Below are 26,544 nucleotides of genomic sequence, written 5' to 3'. Positions count from 1 at the left end.
TATTTCTCTCCCTTTCCTTATAATAAATCTTTGATTTTGGTTAGAGTAGCGATCAATGTTTCCAGGGTAATAATCACCTCCTAGCCTTCCTTGCAGCTAGGGGTGGACATGTGACCCATTTCTCACAAGGGATCAAGTGGAGGTCATTGGATGGGGTTTGGGGAAAGTTCTCAGGGGAAATATTTGGCTTGTATGCTCCTTTTCCTCTACTTTCCACCTTCCTGTTTGTAAAGCAGACATAAGATTTCTTGTTCATCTCTAACACTGTGATTCTTATCATGTGCCAGAAGCCATTCTGGGCATGAAAAACTTTCATTTTTAGAGCAATCTGTCAAGTATTGCTAATATTAGGGAGGAATCCATTCATGGCTACAGACATTATCTGACTTCTGCTATTTTTCCTTATGAAAGCAAAGACCATGCACAGGGTTCTACAGAACTTGGGAAGGACAAGCAGCATCCTTCCCAAGGACACTGCTTGCTCTAATAGACTATGCTCTGTTAGGCTTGCTCTTATAGACTATTTGCTGCTTGCTCTAATAGACTATGAGGACCTGGTGGAAGGAAAGCAACACATTAAGAGGAAGTACAAAGTTCTGGTAGAAGAACAGTCAAGGTGAGATCATTGGACATTTAAGAAGAGATGTGCAAGAAATGAAGTTTTATACTTTTGGACTCTGGGCCAGAGAGGAGAAATTTTAAAGTGACCAGAAGAAGAGGCAAACAAGAAAAACCCCTGTCTCATCATGCAGGCAAACGCCTATGTTCCTGCAAATCAGGCCATTTCCACACTGCCCCCTGGCACTGATGCTCAGCCCAGGGCAGCGCTGCCAACCTGCTGAAGGACGGTGGTTCACTCGCAGTAAATCTTATAGCTGTGTCTCGTCTAATCATCGATGGCAGATTTTTTTTTTTTTAGTAGAAAACCACAAGACCTTTTCTCTTTCCACCTTTTAAGAAAGGTAAGACTGCCTACAGATGAGTCATAGACTAGAACTGACTTCGTTCAGCCAAGTTTTCTTTTCAGGAGGAGCAAATATTGTCAGGTATGAATGAAGCAGGAAGACTGAGAGGCCATTTCAGCCGCAGCCTCCTAGGGGAGCTGCTATTTTAAAAAGAAGTGTAAAATGTGAGAAACATGCACTGAATGTTTAACTCAGTCCATGAAACGAGTAACTGGAAAGTGAGTTAGTCCTACGGGTGAGTGAGAGCGTTTGTCCAGGAGACTTGCTGGCAGGAACGCGTTTTAATTTTTTTTAATTAGGGGAAGGTTGAGTATCAAGAGGATACAGAGATACAATCGGGCTTACACACTTAGAGTGTTTAGAACACAATCCTTGCATTTGTTCTCATCTCAGAAGCGCTGGGCTTGGTCTTTGTTACCTATTGGATTTCAGGAAGGCTGACTTGAGATGCGGCGTTGCCATTTCCTGGGCCCTCACTTATTTTTTTTCCTCTCTCTCTTTTTTTCCGGCGCTGGCAGCCAGTTCCTTTGTTGTGCCTCCTCTGCATTCATTCTCTCTGCCCTCGCACCTCCAGACAGTGTGATGGGGGGTTTTCCTGGGCCTCCCACTGGGAGCTCCGGACGTCCACCGTCCCGGGCATCGGATAAAGCACCGCTTCAACCATCCAGTGGGTGTCGGGGCTGGGTCCGCTTTTGTGTCGGTGTTTGTCTCGGCTGCGGTCGGACTCCGCAGGAGGCGCCGGCCGCGACCCCCGAGGAGGCGGGGCCTCGGCGCGGGCTCCGCCTGGCGAGGATTTCACAGCTGCCGCCGCCCTGGTTTGTTCCGTTACTTCGCCCGGCCCGGCCCGGTCCGGTCCGCTTCACCCGGAGCCGAGCACACTCGCGGGGGCTGCCTGGGAGCCCTCTGTGGTCTCTCAACCAGCTCCGCTTTTTCCTTGTTTCCCTGCTTTCCGATTTTTCCTCGTAAACAGTATACTGGCCGGGCGTTTGGCAAAAGTCAGACCAAAAAAACGGGGAAAAGAAAAAAAAAATTGGACGCACCTGCCTCGGTCTTCCAGAGTTTGTGAAGGGCGGTAACCATGTCCGAGACGGGGGAGATAAGTGAATTTGGCTACATCATGGAATTGCTAGCCAGAGGAAAGGTAAGTGCTGGGGCGCGCCGTGCGGCGGCCTGGCCCCCACTTCGGGCACTACCTGGCGGGTAGCTGTGGGCGCCCCGCTCCATTTCAGGGCGGGGGCTGGGATCCCGGTCCGCGCTCTCCGTCCGGGCGTCCCAGCAGCTGCAGAATGCAAAGTAGCCGCTTTTTCTTTATTACGCGGCATCTCTGAAATGAGCCAACTGGAGCTCTCCGGCGCGTTTGGAGCCAGCTGGGCGACAGGAGAGGCTCCCGGGACGGCGAGGGGCGAGCGCTCAGCCTGCGTACAGCGGGGAGAAGGGCCGGGCGTTGGCCAAGGGGACGCTCCTGGAAGCACCTAGGTGCTGCCCGGGTGCTGCCCGGCTGCCCGTCCGGGTGTGGTGGCTTCGAGTTGGTAACCTCTTGGGTCCAGACACCAAGCGCGGAGGGTGGATCCCAGCTGCCGGTGACCAGGCAGGGAGGGCGGGATCAGTCTGACCGTGTGGCTGGTAAACAAGGTAGAACCTTTGATCGCCCCGCCTAGGCGTTTTCAGCCTTCCTCCTAAAGTCCTTAGCCTCTGCCCCAGGCTGCGAACCTTTCAAGCCCACATCTTTTGGTGGGGCGGGGGGAAATGATAAAGAGATGGATTTCAGCCCAGCACCTGTCCCCGAGTCCTTTCCAAATCCACGCTGGCGCTGTTGGTGGCGCCTCACGACCACGCCCTCGGCCCGGCCGGGGTGGCGCCGCGCCTGGGCAGAAAGCCTTGCGGGAAGACTTGCTCCCCGCTTAGCTTTCGAGAAACTGCCCAGAGAGGCGCCTAAATGGTTTGTAGAAGGGAGGTGTCGGGAAAAGCAAAGGCCACCGGGTGCGCGGTCCGCTGGGATTCACAAGAAGGAGTGAGAAGTGGGGGTCTGCGTTTGCCCTCCGCACCTGGAGTTTTGAGAAGAGGTGGTGGCACAGAGGAAAAAGGACTTCCTTCGCACGGTCATCAGAGAGGAGAAGGATGATTCTGCAGGCCTGGTGTGAGCACCTGAAACTTGAGTCTCATACCTCACTCATCCCAACTCCGCAGATACAAAGTCTGGAGTGGGCCAGACAGTCCTGCAGCTGGGAAGCAGGTTTAATGCACTTACAGGCTAAAACGTCCTGGATGAACCATGCGCCTCCTTGAACAAACTCCCCTGTTCTGCAAACACGAAATCTCATCTGGAATACAATACGTATTAACATTTTGAAGGTGGGCCACCCCTAGTAACTACGGCCTTGGACCGGAAGTACAAATGTTCCTTGTTACTTGTTCCACTTTTCCTCCTACCATGGGCTCCACCCTGCACGTCCAGGGGCCTCCCACTCATGCATGGTGACACCCTGGCCAGCACATCTAAGCGCCTTGTTGCCACCAATAGTATCCGGTTGGCTGCCCCAAGGCCTAGGGTGTGTACCACAGCCCACTCCATCCTCTGCAGGACCTACCCTGGAGAGAGAAGTCGAGAAGGAAATGCTGGTTCTAAGTGAGGAGACCCGCAGCCAGATGGCCAGGACCCGACCCTCAAAAGTGCACAGCAGGACCCTGGTGCCAGGAACTGGCGGGATGGGGGCTGGGAGAGGGGCAGGGGAAAGAAGAGGCCATTTACTGGTTACAAAATAAATGGACCAGTCTCAATCGGGAGGTGGATTTACTTAGGCCTGTGGTTCTCAGACATTCTTCAAGTAAGCCAGAATTTATCAGTTGACTAATACTTATACCTTCAGCAGGCAAAGCTTTAAATTCTGAGAGAATAGGTCAGGGGTGGGATCCAGGGATCTGCATGTTGACATATTAGGTGATTATAAATCACACAGGTAAATTTTCCATAATGGGGAAGGAAGCAGGTCAGAACCCTTAGTGAACCCTTAAAATTTCTTATGGTAAAGTCAGGTAAACCAAAATAAACCTCTCAGAATTAGCAATGTGTTTACCACACTATGCTCACTATAATGAAAAGGCTAAATAACCTCTGGTTTCATCTACTGAGGTTCTCTGCCTCACTGTTTAGGCTCCAGCAAGGGGTGGGCCTGCAGCAAACACAGCATGCTCAGTTGGCTTCCGACGTTGGAGAGGCTGGATGTCCCTTCGAAGTCTCCGAGTTTGGGAAGCAGGCTGCTCTCACAATAAACTTGGGACAGTTCCTCCCTCCGACTTTTTTTTTCTTGGTGGTGGTGGTGGTGGTGTGTGTCACTAATAGCCTTCTAACTATTTTGACTCAGGCTTATTCCCTGCCCACTCTCTTCACTGCCCCCAACCCCCAACTCCATTTAAAACCCTCAATTGTGTGTGATTACACAGTGAACACCAAACACCTACTTCGTTTGAGTATTAGCCATGGAATAGCAGAAGTTTGAGATTTACTTGCTTTATTTTCCTTTGAGGAGTTAGGTTCCACTTTGTAGTTCAGGTTTGCGATGTCACAAATAAAGTAAAACTGGTCTAATTACACCAAGTTGGCTGAGTTAATGGAGAGCAGAGGCCATTCATCCTCTTGCCCCCTTTCTTCCCCTTCCTTTCCTTCCAAAGTTGAGACCAGTGGGTTGGCCATCATGATAATTTCTTTCACTTTTTCTGATGGCTTTAAAATATTACTAAGTTAATGTGTGCTTGTTCAAAATATTCAGCCTTTCCAGAAAGTTTTACAGAGCAAAGGTCTAACTTCTCTCCCACCTCCAATTCACTGCTTCCGCCCATGGCAGCAGTTTGCTGCTGTGTCTTTGAAATTGCATTAGCTTAGTGTTTGTTCTTTGGATGTGGGAGGTGAGCCTTTCATCGTAAGGTAACCTGAAACCCACAGGAGAAACTGGATGGGTTTATTTTACTCTATTGTGATGATTACTTTAATATTTAAAGTACACAGTGATCTCTGCCAGTGTGGTCTTTCTGCTCAGCAAACGATACACTCTAAGTACAGTTAAAACCTACGATAATTCTCAAGAGGTTTAAAAATCAATGTAAATGGAATTCCTTATATTTCACGAACAGAGAAATTTGTATTTCTGGGAGCTGTTTTTATGTCTCTGTTTTAACTTGTCTCTTTGGACTAAAAGAGAGCTTTCCAAATCTGGGGTCAATATCTGTTGGTCTCTAGAATGATTTGCCTTGCCAGTATTATTTATCATGTTCACACACCTTTTCCCTTCACATCAGTATACACTCTTCTGGAATCATAAAATGAAGATTCAATGACAAAGAACATTGAAGAATTTGAATTTGGTATAACTCTTTATAGAGTATTTAACACACACACACACACATGCATAAATAGCCAGAAAGTACTTCGTATTTCTCATAGTTTAATAATTATCGTATGAAAACTTTCAAATAGTATAATAGTTTCAGCAAAATAAAAGATGCTTTGGGATGTTACATTTAACTTTGATAGACAAACAGGCAATGATTCCATTACTTGGTGAATTATTACATTTAACTTTGAACATCTTTTAGGTACAAAAAATTCAAGAACTTTTATAAATCCAAAATTTATTTTAAAAGAAGATACTTACACCCTGAAAGAATTAGGTTTATAAGATTCTCAGTTCTTAAAGTCTTAAACATCTCCTGTGATCAAAAACAAAATACCACAAAGTGATTTGTTTCAGAAAGTTCAATTAATAGTAGCTCACACAACTGAAATCTAAACTGGGTGATAATACTAAGGTTGTGTTCACTGCAAAGTGCTCTTTAAAAAATATTTTTTTTTGTATCTTGAGATTGGGTAAAATGTGTGTTATGGGGGTATGGAAGGCAAACAAAAGATTTCAACAAGCAATATCATTAGAAAATAGCTAGTTTCATAAAACATCACTGTAATTTTCCTCTGATGTTTTTACTACATTGTTTAAAAGATAACTTAAAAATATATCTCTTAAACTACTTGCTAAAAGAATGCTTAAATGAGATTTTTCAGTGAAGTTATAAATTTCATGTTTTATACTTACCTGTGGGCAGGTAAGGGATGCCAGGCTGAGATCCAGATTTGAATCTGGCATTTGAATCTTTGGCGCTTTATCTAATCCTGTGATTTACTTAATCTGTGGGTGGAGGTGGGAAGGAGTTATGGCTGTTACATGTTGCCTCTGAAGGGAATTACACCTATTTCACAGGGTTATTGCAAGGCTTAAGTGAATGTTTTATTCACTTAAGTTCCTGGTACTGTCATTGACACATGGTAGGCCCTCAATAAGTGAACATTTGCACATAGCTAGTGTGACAACAGGGTTGGGTCTTGAGACACCTCATTGCCAAACTGTGATCATCAGCAAGTGGAGGTAGAGCTGCCAGAGAAAATATAGGGATTAGAGTTACATTTGAATTTCAGATAAATAAAAAGAATTTCTTTAGTATAAGTTTGTCCCATTCAACATCTGGGACATACTTACACTAAAAAAATTCCATTGTGTATCTGAAAATGAAATTTAACAGGATGTCTATCCCGTTTTTATTTGCTAACCCCAGCTACCCTAAGTGTAGGAATAGTAAGATAGGGTTAAAGGAGACTGGCTAACAACCTTCAGATATTATCAGGGTTGTTTACCTCAAGGTGGCCAGGAGACTCCTTGGCCCACCAGGCATTCAGCCAGTACACTCCACCATTGATGGGAAAATGTCTTACAGAGCAGCGCTGTGTTCCTTGTATCCACTTTCAAACTGTTGGTCTGGTGCTACCATTTAGCAGATAAATACCTACTAGATTTTCTCTTAAAACAAACTAAAGTTTCAATGGATGGGAAGATAAGGCTTACCAAATGTTAAACATTAGTGTATGAAATGAGAGTACGGAGTCAAGTTAAACTGAGTAGTAACACTCTTAAGTGCTGCAGGAGTTTAGAGTGTGGGGAGCTAATCGGTGAAAACTACACTAATGAGGGAGGAGGCTTTCTATCTGCAGCTTGAAAGATGAGTAGGATTTGGCTAGGCAGTGGAAATCTGAACTTTCTGGCTCACCGACTCCCTCCCCTGCGGTTGTTCCTATAGAAACACTTTATGACAGGTGAGCTTGGCCCGTCAGAGGCTTGGGTCAATAATTAATAAATGACATTTATTGTTTCTCTACCTCTAATTCCTGATACCCAGCAAAGTAGACAAAGCCCGTGCCAATCACTGTGAAAAACAGTGATTTGATTCATTGCCATCTTTCTTACTTCCCCGAAATCCAGAACTCTCTTAATTTTGTACTCAGGTTGTTCAATGACGATGGGTTCCCAACAGGGGGAAAGTTAGGCCACATGTGGCCATATCACCTTGTTACTTCTTGTTCGGGACAGACTAACAGTATGTCAACAAATTATGGCCGTTTGATTTCAGACCATGCGGATTAAGAGCCAGTGGTGCCTCAAAGCACTTACTGAAATGTGCACCACGGTCATTAGGACTTGACTCTGCCAGTAATTTAATCTTTTGTTCATATTAGGAGTCAGTATGGAAAGAGACCTGGTCAGCATAGGGTACAGTCTCAAGGGTAACAGGTTTATATTTTAATGTCACGTCAGGAACATTTATTGAGCTTCTGTTTTGCCAAACGTGAGTGTGTGTGTGTGTGTGTGTGTGTGTGTGTGTGTGTGTTTGGGGAGTGGCAGTTCTTGGCAGGTGAAGTAGGAGAAAATTGGTGACATCCTTCCTTGACCTTTTGGACTTCATGAAGTAGATAGATGGGAGACAGCTCATGCCTCTGTGACAGAAGAGCAATTAAACTACGTCAACAAATGGAAGATACCACAATGTAGGCAAGGGTACTAAAGGTTTGTAGACTTGGCAGTGGGTGTTAGGTGTGGAATAATATGCTTCCTTGTGTTGAATTCGGACCCATATTTTAAAAGAAACTTGGAAAAGGGGAGGTACTAGGATACTCCAAACTAAAGAGGGGTAGGCACCAAGAGAGCATATGCAACAACGCAAATTAGAATGATGATTTAACAAAAATACAAATCTTTCACATTATTTCCATTTAAAAGCCTTCAGAAGATTCTCAACATTTATGGAAAAGAAGCATGGTATTCCGGGCCCTCCATACCGTAGTAGACTCTTTTTATGTTATTACAAATTTACCTCTCTGTCCCTCATCCCTGCCAAACATTTAAATATGTTCACATGCACATATAACTCCTCCCTATTATATTCCTGTACAAAGTTGCTTGTGGTCCAGGACCATAGATTTTCTGCCCCTGTGCAAATGGATCTGACTTACACATATGGAAAGTCATCTGTAAATACCTAATTGTTAGGCTGTTACTGTAATCTGTAGGCGTAGGGAGAGGACCCTCAAAGTAGGCAGGGAAATTAGCTGTGAGTTTGAGAAAGGACAGGATGTGAGGAGAAAGTATTTGAAGGCTAACCAGAGGTACAGGGGGAAGGAGAGAGAAGGGTTAAAAAAACGCCCACAGGATTTTAACTTGAGGAACTGTGAAGGATTTTGTATCTTTGGTAACTCGAAGACTGGAATGTATGGATACTGAGAGAAATGGATGAGATGACCCAAAGCATGGCAGCCAAGGGGATTAGAAATGACTAGGAAAGTGGGAGAATGATGGTTTAGAACCGTGATTTTCATATTTGCTGTCGTTAACAATAACCCTCCTTACCCTTTTGCTTTTAAAAGCATATGGATTAAATTACATTAAAGTTTCTGGAAATAAAGCATATTATAAAGCGCAAACAATTCAATGCAGTGTGAGTAAAAAGTGTCTTCTACACTGGACTCCTTCCTCTTGCTACTCCACAATACCATTATTCTGTGTGCCTGTGTGTGATCTATTTCAGAATCTTATTTTTAGTCACTTATTTGCCTATATAAGCATATATGCCTGTCTTACATTTTGCCAATGGCAACATACAGCATTCATCTGGTTTTGTGCCTTTTAAAATCACTGTAATTTTAGAAATCTTTTCTCATTGCTACATTTTAACTGTTGCCTAATATTCCATGGTATAGTGTACATCATGGATGGTAGAAATATATTTAGTGTTTATAAATGAGCTTCCAATTAAGATCATTGGACACATGTTTTTATGCACACATGCAAGTCTCTCAGTGGGGAAATTCTTAGTGGAATTGCTTAGACAAGGTATAAGCATTTACAATTTTTGATGGGACTTACAAACTTTCCCTTCAAATAGGCTGTACCAGTCTACATCATCACAAAAAAGTTTGAAAGTACCTAGTTCCCCACATTCTTGCCAAGTGTATTAACATAATTTTTGAATTTTGAAAATCAGGTGAAAAATAGTATCTCACTGCAGTTTGATGTGCATATGGAAGGGCTTTCAAATTTATTTTCAGCCACACATTGTCCAGACAGGTTTTATCTTCAGCTCCTGTTAAGGAAGCCTTCTAATCTCCTTTACTCTGTTAGCTGCTAGTTTTGGACCACAGCACTATTTAAGTGTTATGGTGTGAGATTAACCTAGAGGGGAATTATTTGACCCAAAGGCCAATATGAAAAACAGAAACTGATTTATAGTGTTTTTAATTTTTAACTTTAAAAAATCTATGCAAGAACATGACATAGTGCTTGTTATATGTAATTAAATTTTGCAGGCATGCATTATTTTCCTCCTAGTTAGGATGCTTCAGAACTTGTGGGAAGAGATGAGTCTCAATTCCAGCATGTGGGGCCACGCAACAGGCCTTAGTGCGGATCCAAAAAGTCCAGTCATAGCCTGGCAGGGCGTTCAATCTCTCCGCTCCTCATCTGCAAATTGAGGGTTTCCGTTAAAGACAGTTGCTCGGTCCCTTGCTGTTCTTAATTCTATACTGCTACACCGTTGTTTAATTGCTGGGCTGGAGAAGAGGCTACCACTGCTGACAGTGCCGTGGAAAGACAAAACTGCACAGCCAGACTTCTCCCAAATAAAAAATAAAGTGGGAAGCATTCCAAAACCTAAAAGGGATGCCGCGCTCCAGTTCTGTGGTCCCTTCACCTAGCCATTCAGAGCGCCTGTTTTCTCAGTTGTATACATGCTCTAAGACGGCCTCCAATAATCCCATGTTAATATCTTTTTCATCTGCCTTGAAAACAAGATAGAAGAAACGTGCTTGAGCTGTGGCAGGTGAATGTTACAATTCTACTCCTTGGATCTGTCGAAGACGCGCCTTAACCCTCAGCCGGCGCCCACCACGTGGGTACGTGGGTGCCGGAGCGGCTCCAATGCGCGCTGGGTCCGGGATGCGGGGAACTGCAGAGTAGCTGTGGGGGCGGAGGCAGGGTGCGGACCCTAGGCGGGGTGGCCGCTCTTTTGCTGCCATCTCTTGAATTCAGTTCCTGTCCCGCGCCAGGGAAAGGGACCCCTGCTATGCGGTCTGCCCTGGCGACACTGGGCAAGAACGTGTTATGCGTGTGGAAAAGCAGAAGCAAAAAGCAGCATATGAGTGCTTGTCAACCATTAAAGGAGTGTTAAAGTTCACCCTGTGAAACGGCCGGAAGAGGAGGCGGAGGAGAGCGGGGCGGGGACAGGGACCCATTAGGGGAAGCCTTGGCCCGAGCCGGGGTGGGGTGGGTGAATTCCCGTCCGCGTTGCTTCTGCAGCGTGGGGTTCTGCAGTGTTCGGTGGGACGGCACAGGTCCGCCTGCCGACCTGCCTAGAGTCGGGATATGTGGCTTGTCTGTGAGGCTTGGTAGCACTTCACCGAAGAGCAGGGAGAGCAAAATGAAGCCAAGGGAGCTGTCGGGGCCAGAGGCCAGGGTTGCACACTGCCGCTCAGCTCAGCCTCACGCCCGCCCCTCTCCCGCCCTCCCCGACGCCTCCCTCACTTTCGCCCCTCAGGGGCTTCTCCACAGGGTAGGACAGGATTGTGCCTTGGTGGGAGTGAGGGGCAGAGGCGGTGGGACCCCACCACGTGCAGCACACCACCTCTGCCGCTCTCTCGCCTGGGGGCGCACCCCCACCCAGCCTGTGGCCCCACCTCCTTTGTGCGGAGGGCCCTGTTGCCTGGGTGACGGCCCCGCCCCACCTCCTCCCCGCCCCTCCGAGACGCCGGAGCCCTGGTCCTCGGCTCTGCCGCCCGCCCAGCCGCAGTCCGCAGTAGCCGCCGCCGCAGCGGGCCGCTGGCTGAGTTTCCGGGGCCGTCGCAGGGAGCGCAGCTCCTCTCTGCGCTTGTGCTTTCATTCGCCCTGGCCTCTGGCCGCGTCGGTCCGCTGGCTGGTCCGGCTGACCAGCTCACCCTCTGGCTCCCAGTCTAGGCTCCACCGCCGCTGCAGGGGCGCGCCTACCAGACCCTGCTGGCCTCTCGTTTGCCGTTTGGACCCTGCTGTTGATGACACCTGCAAGGAGGCTACATGGAGGGTGATGGTTCAGACTCGCTGGTGAGCGGGGTAGAGGAGTGACCGCTCCACACCTCGATGGCGGCGCGCCGGGTGCCTAGGGCTCTCTTCCCCCAGCGGGAACCACTCCTCCCGAGGAGCAAAGAGGTGGCCTCGCTTCCTCTTCGCCTTTCCCGTCCCTGGCCGGGTTCTGCAACCCGATGTGCCCCATTTTTACCCCTCAGAGGACATCGGATCAGTTCGCTCTGGAAGAGAGCACAGCCTGAGTGCGGTTGTTGACCGTCTGAGAACCTGGGGGAGTCTGGGCGGGGCTCTTTAATGGGGTTCAGGTTGTAGAATTACTTCGGTTTAGAGAGTCTGGTGCCCATCGCTGCACGGGGCGCGTGTCCCGCCACCCTTTGTCTGGGAGCGCGGTGGGGTCGGGTGCTCGAGTTCCATTCGGACCCCTGCGGGCTCGCTCTGGCAGCTGTTCGACTACGAGTGATTTTGCTTGAAGGGGCGGGGTGCGGGGGGTGGGGAGAGTCAATTCTTAAGAACTTGTTGGCTTCTTGTTGGACCTCATTTATTTTGAAACAGCTTAATTGTGGAACCACCATATCACATTTCTCTTAATCAGATTGTTTTCCCTCAATGAATGTAAAATGAACAGTAGTTTACCTTTTGGGAAAAAAGTATTTTATATCTGTCATGCTTAAAAAGCTTGTGTACTACTTCATGTACAAGAAAAATGGAAACTAATTTAGATCTTCCAGTGGGAGGTAAACCTCCTATAAAATGGGCTGTGAGAATCTATCTTGAACATTCAGGACAATATTTTCTTTTGAATTAATTGTCAGTTTTCTTGTACAATGAGGTAGGATGTAAATGGTCTGTATAATTTAATGTGAATTGTGAATTGTGGCTGTTTCTCAAATTTACTAAAATTGTGATATGTTGTCGGCTTTTATTAAGTATTGAATCATGCAGCAAGGAACACTGCAAAGACCCAATGAGCCAGCTGGCTGCAGTGCTGTTATGAGGGATTATTAAAGTGCTTTGGTTGCTTTAGGGGAAATAGAAATAGAGTAGTATACATTTTTATTTAATTAAAGTAAGTGACTTAATTCAGTTTTAATATTCTGTGTGTTTCTAGTAGAAATAATTGTACAAGATTATGAGTACTTTAAAGTTGGACCATCACTAAAATTGCTGGGATGCATAGCCCTTGAAGATTGATATAAATGGGGAAAAAACAGCATGGGAAAGCTGGTAGGAGGTTACCAAACCCTTTTAGCTGTGATAAGAGTGTGTTTCTCATTGAAAATAATGCAAGCTTGTAGTATCAAGAGCACTTATAATCCTCTATACTCTTTCAATATTTATAAAGTGCTATTAAGATCACTACTTTGATATTGCAGCACGAGACCTTTAAGCATTTCACCTACATTACAGTTGCAGCATATGAAAAATGATTACATCCAATGTAGGAAATTGCTGATGATTCAGCTCGTCAATAGATTTCAAGTAGGGTTCCATGAACATATTGGCTAACCTAGTTTTGAGCAGCTCTTGTTATTTGCTACTCACAGAGTTAATGTGCTAAATAAGAAAACTGTCTTATTCTTAGTGCTATATTCTTAATTTGTAATGAAGTAGTCTGCTTTTAGGAATTCCCTGAAGTGAGTAAATTCATGATGGTTTGAATAACTTCATAATTGATGAATTATTACGGCCTCCTAATATTTTCTGCCAGTTTTTCCCATACTTCAGTTTTTACTGTATCATGGCACCTCAGTTCTAGGCTATTGGGTTCTGTGAGGGGGAGTGATAGTGTAGTATCTAATAACCAAAAAGAAACTTCAGATTTCAAAAAACAAATCTGTTTCTTAATTCTTTTGGAAGAGTAAACACATGTGCTTTGACAAGAGGTCTAAGCATACTAATATATTTACCCACTAAGAGTCTCTGATTCTGATTTCTTTTTCTTGTCTCAATTTAAGGTTACCATTAAGAATATCGAAAGAGAGCTCATTTGCCCAGCATGCAAGGAGCTGTTTACCCATCCATTGATTCTTCCTTGTCAACACAGTATCTGTCATAAGTGTGTGAAAGAACTCTTACTGACACTTGATGATTCATTAAATGATGTGGGATCAGACAACTCCAATCAGAGCAGTCCTCGACTTTGGCTCCACTCCCCTAGCCTGGATAAAGTCGACAGGATTAACAGACCAGGTATGTGGTAGAACACTGGGGTCAGGGAGCTTCACTGATAACTGTGGAAGGGAAATTCCTTTTGTCATTTTCAGGGTTAATCTTTCCAGGTGAATATATTAAAACTTCAGTTATACAGAGGCCCCTCCCCTTTTAAAATGTCAAAAACTCTTACTGACTTTTGGTATACACTTAAAATTGGGTATTGAACACCAACTTTGTGTTAAACCCCTTATTAACTATGTATTTTAGGGAAGGTGCTCTTGCCTTGTGACATCCTTTACATAAGGGATAAGAAATGGATTACTGAAGTATTTACTAGGGAAACATCTATATAGAGTAATATGTAAATAAATATGCAGAATAAGGGATGAGACGACATCCTGACTACTAAGGATTTTTTTAGAGGAATTATTTGGTATCGTTTTATTCTACCTGAGAACTTTATTTTCTTCAGCTATTTTTAATCCATTTTTATAAAATAAGGATTTTGTACATCAGTTAAATAGTAGTGGAATTCCGTATCGTGATAGAAGTAGATCTAATGAGATGTGTAGTACACATACTGTACCTTTATTATACAGCCAATGTTCCTGTTGGTATAGTGTTACTTTTTTTCTGGACATTCATATAGTAGGATTAATATGGATCTAAGTTAATTTGAAATCACTGGGAATAGGGCCACTGAAAAATTAAGGAGTGAGTGAGGACCAAAATCAGCGACGAGGACCAAGGGGAGGCCTGGGTGGGGCAGAAATGCCACAGTGTCATGTTGGGCACGGCTTCAGTGGCCACGAGCACCAGCCTCAGGGCCTCAACTGTCCAATTTGGGCTTTGAGGTTCTCAGTTTAATCCTTTCTGCCACTTTGTCTGTTTTTTCCTCGTATAGTGTAGGAGTAACTTTTTAATCTTGGTTTAAAAAAAGCCTTTCATTATCAGAAAAGAATTTTCCATATTTACATTTTAGAAAATGCCACTTATTTGGTCCCTGATGTGATATGGAATCTCCTTGGGCGATATGTATGTCTTTGAACTCCATCAGAGAGTGGATAAGAGTAGATTTGTTGTAAGACTAGTATTATGCTATTTTAAAAACGTGTTTTTCTTTAAATGGTAATAACTAATTACTTGGAACATATTCTGCATATGTAAAAATCACAGATACACAGTCATGGGTTGCCAAATGACGGGGGTACATTCCGAAATCCCTCATCAGGTGACTTGGTGCACACGGAGAGTGCACTCCTGTAGAGTGCACATACACAAGCCTGTTACACACCTGGGCTGTATGGTAGAGCTCGTTACTCCTAAGCTGCAGGCCTGTGCAGCATGGTACTGTACAAAACAACACAAGATTAAATCAAGTACAGGAGATAATGTTGCAATCAAGAGACATGGAAAACATGAGGTGTATGCGGCTACTGCCAGTAAAACACGGCTATTTTACAGAAGACTTTTTTTATAAGCAAAAAGACTAAACTCTTAAAATGACAGTAAAAAGTATAGTACAATAAATTTATAAATGAGCAACATAGTTTATATTATTATCAAGTATCATGTCCTGTACGTAATTGTACGTGCTGTACTTTTACGTGACTGGCAGTGCAGTAGATTTGGTGACACCAGCATCATCACAAACACGTAATGCATTGCACCACAATGTTAGGGCGACTATGACATCATGAGGCGATAGATATTTCTAGTGGTCCTATGGGACCACTGTCATATACATGGTCTGTCCTTGACTGTAATGTCATTACACAGGATGTGACTGTGTACAAAAGCAGGAGCACTGGGTAACTTGTGGGAGTGCAGCGAGTGTGAGGTGGGAGAGGGTTATGCTCATTATGAAGTCATCACTTTTATGTTTCTCTTTCTGCCAGCAAGTTGGCACATGGGGAAGAAACACAGTAACAGCTTGAAATCATCCTACCAGATAAAACTTGATATTCTAGATCCTCATTGGCTAATTAGGGACCCCTGCTTGATTGACCAAGGAAAATTCACTTTTTGTATATTAATATTTAGCACAGACCATTAAAAGAAATTGTACTTGTGTGCTAGTATTTCTAATTATAATTAGATTTCTAAATAAAATTCTGTATTTAAGGTAGGCTTCTAATCTTAAGATTTGTTCAGTTTTTTATGTGAGTAATATGAAGTAGGAATGCAATATAGGTGAAATATAGTTAAGTGTCTTGTTTTCAGGAACTTACTGGCACATACTCAGTAGGTGTTTAATAAGTCCGTGTTGAGCAGATGTTAAATGACAGACTTCTACTGTGGGGTTCATTTAAAGCATGCCGTAACGGCTTCCGTTCAGTGATAATGGCACTTTTTCGGAACAGGCCATCTAGTCCCCCACACTTTGTTCTGTCTCCATCAAAAGATGTTCCCCCTCCTTTAGGAAGAACTCGATTAATTAATTAGGTTATGTCCTGAGGGAGGAAGTTAAAAAACTTTACTGGGAACCACAGTTACGGGAAATAAGAATATTTAACTTGGAGAAGGGACCATTGCAGAATATGATGCCTGTTTTGTGGAAAAGAATAGTATACTAGGTATCTTTCCAGCCAAGTTTCCAGATCAGTGGACAGATGGAATAGGAAGGCAGATTAAAGTTTGACAGGAGACAGAACAAACACCTAAGGCTGTTTGAAAATGAAATGGGCTGCCTAGTTTTGTGGGGTCACTGTCACTAGAAGTGTTTAAATCAGAGGTCAAATTTAGGTGCCACAGGGGGCAAAAAAGGTACATTAGTGAAATAGGCCCTAGAAAAAATACAGGACTCTTTCATTTTGCTTCTTTGGTATAGGTGTAGGAAAATAAATATTTCATTTTCTCATTAATTCAACTGCTGTAGAACACCATCGGCTCAAGTGTCAGCAGCCAGCTGACTCCAGGCTGACCCTGTTGGAGATAGTAGGCGTGGTTTGGGATTGTGGAGCCTGGAACGGGTGCCTTGTCTGAGGGGGCAGTAGCCACTTGGCACTAGTGAATGATCATATGGGTTTGGGGGCCCCAGATTGTCAGATGTGCTGTTTTTTTCCCCCAACAAAAATCTCATAGTGGTTTTGATGCAAAATTGTTTTTTAAATGTTAGTAGTCTATTCAAATGACTTAAAAACACCAAGTCAGTATAGGGTCAGGGCAGCCAAAACACATCTTTGACTGACCCACCCAGCTTTTGGGTCATCAGTGTTTGGAGTCTTCATTGTAAACAGTGGATGGGTGACCATCTTTTGCAAATATTGTAAAGGGCATTTCTGCCTTGGGGGTGGGTCAAGCCAATTGGTATGTCATCTTCCGTGTATTCTCCACCCCTGAAGTGCTGTGCCTTTTTGAGTACCAGTTGCATTCATTCATTTGCCAAATATTTGTTACCTGCTGGTTATGAGACATGGCTAAATGCTGAAGAGTAGTGAAAACGATAGATCCCATCCATTTTTTTCTTTAAAGAAGCATATAGCCTAATATTGTACATAGGGCTTCATAAGAGATGCAATAATTAGACCATAGTCCTTCATCAAGAACATATAAAGTAAGCGAACAGATACAGATGGAGCGTTCAGAAGGTGGGAAGGCTCCAAGTAGTAAATCTTGGAGGTTTATAGCAAATGAATGCAAATTTTAGCATTTCCAATCTCACGATCGCCAGTTTTAATATAGTAGAAGTCATTTCCTCCATTTATGGGACATTTATGTGTAACTTTTCTTTGGATAGATTCAAACATAAATTCTTGGGTAAGTAATTTTCCTTTTTTATCTGGCAGGTTTTTAAAAAATATATTTTATTGATTATACCATTACAGTTATTGTTCTATTTCCCCCCTTTATTCTCCTCCACCCTGCACGCCTCCTCCCCCACCATTCCCCCCCTTTAGTTTATGACCATGTCTCTCAAGCTCATTAGATTCTATATTTCCCCTACTATTCTTGCCCTCCCCCCTATCTATTTTCTACCTACTGTCTATGCTATTTTCTGTACCTTCTCCCCCCTTCTCCTCCTCCCACTCCCCTGTTGCTAACCCTCCATGTGGTGGAAGTCCCTGGCAGGATTTTTTTTTATTTAATTTTTCATCATTTAGACATGCTTGGGAAGGAAATCAGAGTCCCTATTCTGAGTACTTGGTGTGGGAGTAATAGAATTCTAAAAATTAGTTTTGCCAGTGGTAATTAAGGGGTTGGATTAGGCCTGCACTGATCAGTACAGTAGCCACTAGCCCCGCGTGGCTGTTAAGTACTGAGAACTGCTAGTCTGACTCGAGGTGTGCTGAAGTGTAAAACACACACTGGATTGTGAACACCTAGAAATAAAAGAAGACTATAAAATATCTCTTGGTAATTTAGATGTTGATCACATTTTGAAGTGATAGTATTTTGGAAATTTGGGTTAAATAACATGTATTAAAGTGAATTTCAACAGTTTTTAAGAATTTGGCTCTGGGAAATTTAAAATGACATACATGGCTTACGCTTTTGGCTCACATATTCCTTTCTTGTATAGTATTGCACTGGGTATTTGGCAGATTAAAAAGAAAGGTGCCTGGAAGGGAGTTGTGATGTATATAAAATAGTATATCAAATTATGTAAAAATAAAAGAGCTGTATTTCTGTACATTTTTGGTCATATATTTGCAAGCTTTTTATATTTAAAAGATATTTTGTATTTTGTATTTCCCCTATTTTGTATTTCCTTTTGTCACAAAGATATAGTTTTGGTAGTATTTATTTACATCAGTAAAAGATTAAACAAAAGATGCTTGATTTTACTTTGTATTTGCAGTGGTTACCAGAAATATGATTGTTTAAAAATACGAGTCTATAGGATAAAGTGCACGTCTCGGAAGTGCTGCACCAGTAGTGATTAATTCTGAACTCAAAGATAGGTTTGATGGCTTCATAAATACCATGTGTGCCAGGAAAACCACATTTTTTACTGTTAATTCAGTAATTGTGTTACGTGTAGAACACAATTACTGCTTTATCTTTTGTTAACAAGTTCTGAATCTTCTCTTTAAAATTAAATTCTAAATCCCGCTCTCTGTTGTTCACAGCATTACAATGGCGGTCTTTGGGGTGGAGAGGTAGAATGCTTTACTGCTTGTGTGGCTGCAGGCAGTATAGTGTTAGATTTAAANTATAGGATAAAGTGCAGGTCTCGGAAGTGCTGCACCAGTAGTGATTAATTCTGAACTCAAAGATAGGTTTGATGGCTTCATAAATACCATGTGTGCCAGGAAAACCACATTTTTTACTGTTAACTCAGTAATTGTGTTACGTGTAGAACACAATTACTGCTTTATCTTTTGTTAACAAGTTCTGAATCTTCTCTTTAAAATTAAATTCTAAATCCGGCTCTCTGTTATTCACAGCATTACAATGGCGGTCTTTGGGGTGGAGAGGTAGAATGCTTTACTGCTTGTGTGGCTGCAGGCAGTATAGTGTTAGATTTAAATTAAGTAACCTCGTGTAGATAAGGTTTTAAACATCAGTGGTCCGGTCTTCCAAATTTTGTGGGAAATGAACAAACTGGGCTGAAATGAGTCGAAGGTCAACAGGACTAAATTTCCAAACCAGTTCGATGTTTTTAAAGGGGAGCGCTGATTATTAGTGCTTGCAGTTGTGTCAAGATATTTTTAAAGAAGATAACATACCTCTGTTATCTTTTAAAGGAATGTTAATTTAAAATCTTTTACATTTATGAAGTGGAACAAAGCTCATTTTAACAGCCATATTGCTACCTTGGGGAGGTTAAATAAGCCAATGCTTGCTTCTGTGTTTAAAAATTTGCTTAAAGATGTTGAGAATTTTTGTAGTTAAAAATAGTCTTTGCTTGTTTTATGCATATGGTGTCTTTTCTTTGTTCATGTTTTAAAGTATTTGATTTGTAACATTGAGGTCTTAACCATTTGTGGGTAAATAACATACACTGCTTCTTAAGGCTTTTTGAAGTATTTGTTTCTATATGAAAGGTGGGCCAGTCTATCTTATTTTAAAAAACAAAGTTTATTTTGCTTACTCCAGTTGACCTTTAAAGTAAAATTGGCGTGTGTGTGTGTGTGTGTGTGTGTGAAATGCTGGTGATACCTTATATTTTATTGGGGAAAATAAACATCTGAAATGTTATCCCTTTTCTGTCTTCCTCTACATGCCTTGATTTTAAAATCTTACAGTCACTACTGGAAGCTACATGGAATCTTTTTTCTTAAAGGCTTTAGTGTAGGGGTGTCGAACTCATTTTCACTGGGGGCCACATCAGCCTCGCAGTTGCCTTCAAAGGGCTGAAATAATTTTAGGACTGTATGAATGTAACTACTCCTTAGAAGGAGTTGAAGAGGTAAGGAGTTGAAATTAGCCCTGGCTGGTTTGGCTGAGTGCACTGGGCACAGGCCTGCAAATCAAAGGCTTGTAGGTTCAGTTCCCAGTCAGGGCACATGCCTGAGTTGTGGGCCAGGTCCCCACGAGGGGGTATGCGAGAGGCAACCACACATTGGTGTTTCTCTCCCTCTGTCCTTCCTTTCCCCTCTCTCTAAAAATAAAGAAAATCTTTTTTAAAAAAGGAGTTGAAATTACATTCTGCTTTAGTGAATCTCTGAGAATTTTAAATATTGGAGTAAAACAATTAGGAGGAAAGGTAGGAGCAATTTGCTTTTTTAAAAGTTCATTGCTTATTACCTGTTTTTGATTAAGTTAGTAGTTGAGAAAAAGGTATAGCAAGTTGAAAAGACTAATAATACTCAATACTTAAATATAACTGGTAGGAATCAGATGGTCAGAGTGTGCAAAAGAAACATTAGGGTAGCAGTATAAATATCAACCCATTGCCAAACACCAGGAAACCCAACATGAACATCCAGGGTGTGGAGAGGTAGTCTGCCAACTGCCATGCCAGGAGGTAACATTGGGGAAGTTGTTTCTGCTGGAATGTGGGAGAGGATGCAGCTAGCAGAGTTTCTGAACCTGTTATGTATTGACTGTCTTTGTTGTGAAATACTTTATTTTCTCTTTCATATTTAAATAGTAAAACATATGACTGAAAGCTGACTTTTGGGAGGATTTGCTATAAACCAATTTGAAGATATTTTGGAGTCTTCATTTTTAAATTGTATCAGTTTATACTTGATTTAATTTTTTAACTAAAGTTATATGGGCAAAAGAATTGATTCTGCGGGATGACAGTATTCAAATCATTTGCGTATATTATTGACCCCACAAATATAGTTTGACTTAAAATTGCATTGCTTGGCCCACATCACTTCCTTACCTTTCTAAGCCATTATTACTTTTCTTTTTCATGCCGTGCTATTGAGCAGTATTATCCAATGGAACTTTCTACAGTCATGCAAATGTTTGATGACAGCCACTAGCTACATGTGGCTCTTGAGAATTTGAAATGTGGCTGGTACGACCACAGAAGTTCATTTTTAATTTAATAGGAATGAAATCTAATTCCAGTGGTCGTATTTGGCTAATGGTTACTAACTATATTGGACAGCACAGCTATAGAGAGTAAAAAGTTAATTCTATTACATGTTATTCTTAGTTCTACTCCTTGATTTTTCTTCATTGGCTTTACTTCCCAGAACATCCTCAGATATGTCCTATGTTCCTTGCTGCCCTGAACACATATTCTGTTGGTTGTTTTTCTGAAAACAATGGTAGAAGTCAAAGATAGGCAAAATAAAGACATATCAGTTCTTTAGCATTTGAAAAAAAATCGAGTGCTTTTAAAATGTTTAAAAAAAATAGAAAATATTGATTAAATATTTCATTGGATTTAAGAAGTTTATTATGATACATTATGCCTTACTTTTTATTATGAATATAAGTTAAAAGAGGTTTACAGAAAATGGATGAAACCTTTTTTTAAACTTCTGAACACCAAGTCCTAACTTTGGGTGACACTAGTGTACATGTTAAAGCATGATTTAATTTTACTTGATCCCATTACTCAATGGATTACAGCCTTCAATACATAAAACCAATAATAACCCATTTTTAAAAAAAATATTGACTGTTGAGATTAGTTAACCATTTTAATTTCTGTTACCTAGTTCATGTGTGAAAGCATGCAATTAAATGTGAATTTCCATTTGTTTAAACTTGACCACTGCACTGTATCACTTCCAGAATTATATGGCTTGTTTTTTCACTAAATAAAATTTTGATTGGCATGTGTTTTAAAAATAGCTTTGCTGCTTATTTTATTATATGCCTGCTATGTTGTGAAACATCCTGGACTGTGTTGCATGTTTTTAGAATTACTACAAGAATGTATTTTATGTAGAATTTTCAGATTTTTATGGGGCAGCTTTTTTGGTATGCTTTTTTCTGTGTGTTTAAAAATATAAAGGTTTCAGTTACAACTCCTGAAACCAGGCAGAGAGGTTCTCAACAAATATCTCTAATGGAATATTAAAAATAATCTGCATATTTGTTTTATAACTAGCTTTCAGGGCCCAGTGCCCTGTGGCATGTTGTGAAATCATCTTAAATGAATAACATTGGGAGCTGATTGCCAAGTTTTACCTGGACATATATCATGACAGACACTTTTTAAGACAGTCTTTTCAGTGATAATGTTACAGTGTCAAGACAACATTAATATAGCTGCTTAAAGACCTTTTCAAACAGTGGTATACTAAGTTTAACCATTCATTTTTGGTCTGGATGCATGGCAGTATTAAAGAAGGCTGTAGTTTAAGAAGTTGGTTTATTTTTAGGTAGTTCTTTTGTGGGTAACCAAGATTACTAAGAATAGGTTTATAAACGAGTGGAGGGGCTTGGTGTGCGTACACCTATGTTAAATGGACAACTCCGGATCTTTGTGAACTTGTGGGTCAGGATTGCATGTTACGGTTTGTTAAAATCAGGATAATACTGATAATAGTGTGATGTTTGAGGTCATTCATTATATGTGTATATACTGTAAAATTATTTATAATATTTTTTTGGTAACTTTTGGCTTACCGAGTGAAGTAACCTTAATGATTCTTTTTTTCAGGTCATAAGAAGATACTAAATGGTTGGTCCCTCCTATAGTCATTCACTAGATTCTAGGTCTATGAATGAACTTTTCGCTCTAACTGATTGCACTCAATTAGCAAATGATGTGGCATACTGAATTTTCCCAGATAAACAATACTACAGAGGGAAGCCCTCTTTGGCAGTGGTTCTTAACAATTTTGTGGTCACATATTCCTTTGTGAACCTGATAAAAGATAAGGATTATTTAAACAGAAAATATAAATCGGTATAAATATGCAAAATTTGCATATAATGTCTAATAGTTTGCAAAACTATTGGGATCTTTTGGAGCCTAAAATGGAGCCCCAGGTTAAGGACTCCTGCTTTTTTATGTATGAATCGTTTTTTAATCACACAGCCCACATTGTGTTCATTTGAATGGAAGTCAAATTCCTTTGGATATGATATATAAAAATAACTATGTGTTAATTATATAATTTCAAAAGATCCTGACCCTGTGTAGTATTGTATTATATACGGTCCGGCACAAATAACACCTTTTTTTAATACAAAATCATAAGCATGTAATTCTGTAACATATCAGTATCACACTCAAGCATACTGTATGACATTTTAGGTGAAATGTTCAAGTTAAAACTGTAAATTATTACACCTACATTATTACCCTACCTGCCACACTCAAGCAGGTGTTACTTCTGCCAGACCTGTATATTCTGTCCATATATCTGTTTGATTTAAAATGGTTTGTATTTGCGATTTACTATAGAATATTTTTCTCTTTGGTTTTAATAACTGTTTGGTAACTTGGGTCTGTCTTTTACTTACCAAGGGAAAATATTTTTAAAAAAGCATTTCAAAATACAGATTGATTCAAAGGGAGCCACTTTGAGCTTATAGTTTTAGAATATATTTGTAGATATATATTGTTCCAAAACATCATTCTTTTTTTCTTCATTTTATTTGCTTTCCTACTGATGTAACTAAACAAGGACTTACTAATCACACAGGCTGGAAGCGCAATTCATTGACCCCTAGGACGACTGTTCTTCCTTGCCCTGGCTGTGAGCATGACGTGGATCTTGGAGAACGAGGAATCAATGGTCTCTTTCGAAATTTTACTTTGGAAACTATTGTTGAGAAATATCGGCAGGCAGCCAGGGCAGCCACAGCCATTATGTGTGACCTTTGTAAACCACCACCTCAAGAATCCACAAAGAGTTGCATGGACTGTAGTGCAAGCTACTGCAATGAATGCTTCAAAATTTACCATCCTTGGGGTACTGTAAAAGCTCAGCATGAGTATGTGGGCCCAACCACTAACTTTAGACCCAAGGTAAGTGAAGTTTTATTGTTAGAATATTAAACTTAATATTACAAAAGGAAATATTGCATTCCTTTTAGAATTTGACAGCAAGAAAAAATAACGTTAAAAGCCTGTACAAGAAATTGAGTCCTCATAGGTGGAGTTAATTTAGTGTGCTGCTAAAACATCCCCATGGGTTAGAAGTACAAATCATGCAACACAGCACATGAATGTTCATAATGGTAAGTCTGAGGAGTGGAAGGAAGGTGATCTCAGACGTACTCCTTAAGGTTAAAATGGCTAAAGTTGAAAAGCTGTTGTGTTTTAATATGATAAACCCGTAATTGTCTAAAAGTTACCTAAAATTTTATTGTGAATAAATTGGTGTAATTACACCCTAATATTCTGAAGTTCGTGATATACCACCTAGTATCTGAAGTAGCATTTGTATTTCTTAAGTGTTCTGGGTAACTTCTATAATAATGTTCAAAAGAACTTTATGTATCGTTAGTCCTGCTCTGGGACTGAAAGGCAGAATGATTTTTCGTATCTTCACTCAACACCGCTTTCTGATTTCTGTAGATTCTCAATTAAAATTCTTATTCTTTACAACTTAGTTATGTTGTATTAAAATCTATTTATATTATTGAGCATAAAACCTTTAATTTGTAATTGAAAAATGGAAAAAATTTCGAATAGTCTTGGAATTGTGAGCTAATTATGTAGATAATATTAAATAGTGAGTAAACTGGAAGATTAAAGCAGACCTGTGCTTCTGTGTTTCAAATGACACTTTTTCAGACTATGTCAGTGTAGTAAGATTTATTAAGTAGTTCTCAATCCTCTGTTATGTTCCTATGTCATTTTAAATGCTCAAAGTCATAGACTTTTAAAAATTTATGACTTCAACATGGTGTATACTGTTTCTTTTTTAAATTAATAAACTGATTAATCCCATCATGAAAGAACCTATGATTATTGAATAAATTATACTAGGCTTGGGTTATATGAGTTAAGAATTCATGAGATTTTGAGTAAAAATTTTGAGTATAAATTACAGTCTTATTCTTTCTGATTACAAATAAAAGATTAATAAGAGAAAACTAAAAAAATAAGAATAGATTATATTGAGAACGGGCTTTTTTATCCTAAAGTTATGTTATTCAGTACAGTAAAATTCTAAAAAGGTTATTATATAGAAATAGTTGCCTATAGCTTTGAATTCTTATAGTCATTCCTTGCAGAAAGCCAAACTTCATATATTATTTTAAATGTAGTGACTTTGAGAATGTAGAAACTTGGACATGTTAAAAATTTGAAATCTTTTCTGGTTGTTTTTCTCCAGGACCAGCACATCGGTATTAGGACTTTCAAATTGGACTTTTTTTCTTTCTAAATTATCAGAGCAGCTATGGTTGCTTCAGATTTATTAAACTGTTGGAATCACGGACACCTTTTTGATTTCATCAGTGTGCTAGTCTAAAGGAATGTCTCCTTCCAAATGAAAATAGTTATTTTATGTAAATCTTCAAATGTACCTGTAATGATAGTTTACTGAGTAAAAGATAAAAATTTGAGTAAGAAAAACACAATTCTAGATTTGGTCAATATGTGTGCAATTAATATGTAAAAACAAACTCATCTGGAAGCTTGTATCATAAAGCGTGCCAAGACTCTCCCAGGAGCAGATTCTTGTGAGGATAGTGAGGCCTGGGTTCTCTCCAGTTACTGCACTTTGTAAAATCACTGATTATGATCACTGGTCGTCGCCTGGTCAGTGCTGTCAGAGCCTCTGTGGCTTGGTTAAACGCGCTACTTAGGTCTGCGAAGAATTAAATGTTCACGGTCTCATCACCGGGTTTGGGGGAAGTAACATCTACATACTGAACTGACTGTTTGAAATGGAAGAGTAGTAATTCCAACATAGAGAATTTTCATATGATATACCAGATGTTTTTATTTCTTTTTATACTTTTATTCATTTAAATGGTTGGAGTTAGTGATTTTTCTAAAGCAGATCTTTTGTATTTGGGGACTTCGAGTAATCTGCAAGCTATGATGACCCTTAATCACACTTTCATTCTTCACTCGATAGATTTTAATGTGCCCAGAACACGAAACAGAGAGAATAAACATGTACTGTGAGTTATGTCGGAGGCCAGTCTGCCATCTCTGTAAGCTGGGTGGTGATCATTCCAATCACCGCGTAACCACTATGAGCAATGCCTACAAAACCTTAAAGGTAGGACTTCTTTATTCTTGGAACTGAATTTTGATTCTTTATAACTTTATTTTTCTTTTTTTAAATTTTATTTTACTTGTTGTTCAATGGTCTACTGATAATTACGTGGTAAGGTTTCTGACCAGGTAGGTTTTCTGACCTTTTTTTGTGTGCTAGTTCTGAACTCTGAGGAAAGACACAGGGATGAAGGATACTTCATTATAATCCCCAGTGAGCCCAGTGCCTGTGACATTGTGTGTGTGGGAATGTCACACTTTGAAGGACAATAACTATTTTAAGACACTTGATCCTTGTTACTTGCCTGTAGAATTTTCTTTATTCTGGCGGGATCCTCACTGGCTACAACTGAGTAACTTCCTGTCTTTTAACTTTATATACGGCCTTTTTAAAACAGTGAAGTGGGCAGTGGTATAATGCTATCTTTTTGTTTCACTTTTTATTTTAAAC

General features: G+C 40.8%; 1 protein-coding gene across 4 annotated transcripts in view; it reads left to right on the top strand.

The window, feature by feature from the left end:
- Positions 1 to 1,809: 1,809 nt before the first annotated feature.
- The window catches only part of TRIM36 (tripartite motif containing 36), a 42,011-nt gene continuing 17,276 nt past the window's right edge, over positions 1,810 to 26,544 (top strand). Inside the window, exons 1-4 of one of the 4 annotated variants that reach the window (XM_037032330.1) lie at positions 1,810 to 2,106; positions 13,348 to 13,582; positions 23,542 to 23,885; positions 25,951 to 26,097. In XM_037032330.1, the coding sequence (XP_036888225.1) occupies positions 2,044 to 2,106; positions 13,348 to 13,582; positions 23,542 to 23,885; positions 25,951 to 26,097 (789 nt within the window). In that variant the 5' untranslated portion in view covers positions 1,810 to 2,043. Of the gene's footprint in view, positions 2,107 to 11,125; positions 11,411 to 13,347; positions 13,583 to 23,541; positions 23,886 to 25,950; positions 26,098 to 26,544 lie in introns of those variants that run through there. The other 3 variants (XM_037032333.1, XM_037032335.1, XM_037032334.1) reach the window with 3 other exon arrangements.

The sequence above is a fragment of the Sturnira hondurensis genome, unplaced genomic scaffold, assembly GCF_014824575.4.
Source record: "Sturnira hondurensis isolate 20B ecotype Veracruz unplaced genomic scaffold, ASM1482457v3 Scaffold0021354, whole genome shotgun sequence".
Taxonomy (NCBI): Eukaryota; Metazoa; Chordata; class Mammalia; order Chiroptera; family Phyllostomidae; genus Sturnira; species Sturnira hondurensis.
Note: the sequence above shows the minus strand (reverse complement) of the source record. Positions and strands in the feature narration are given on the sequence as shown.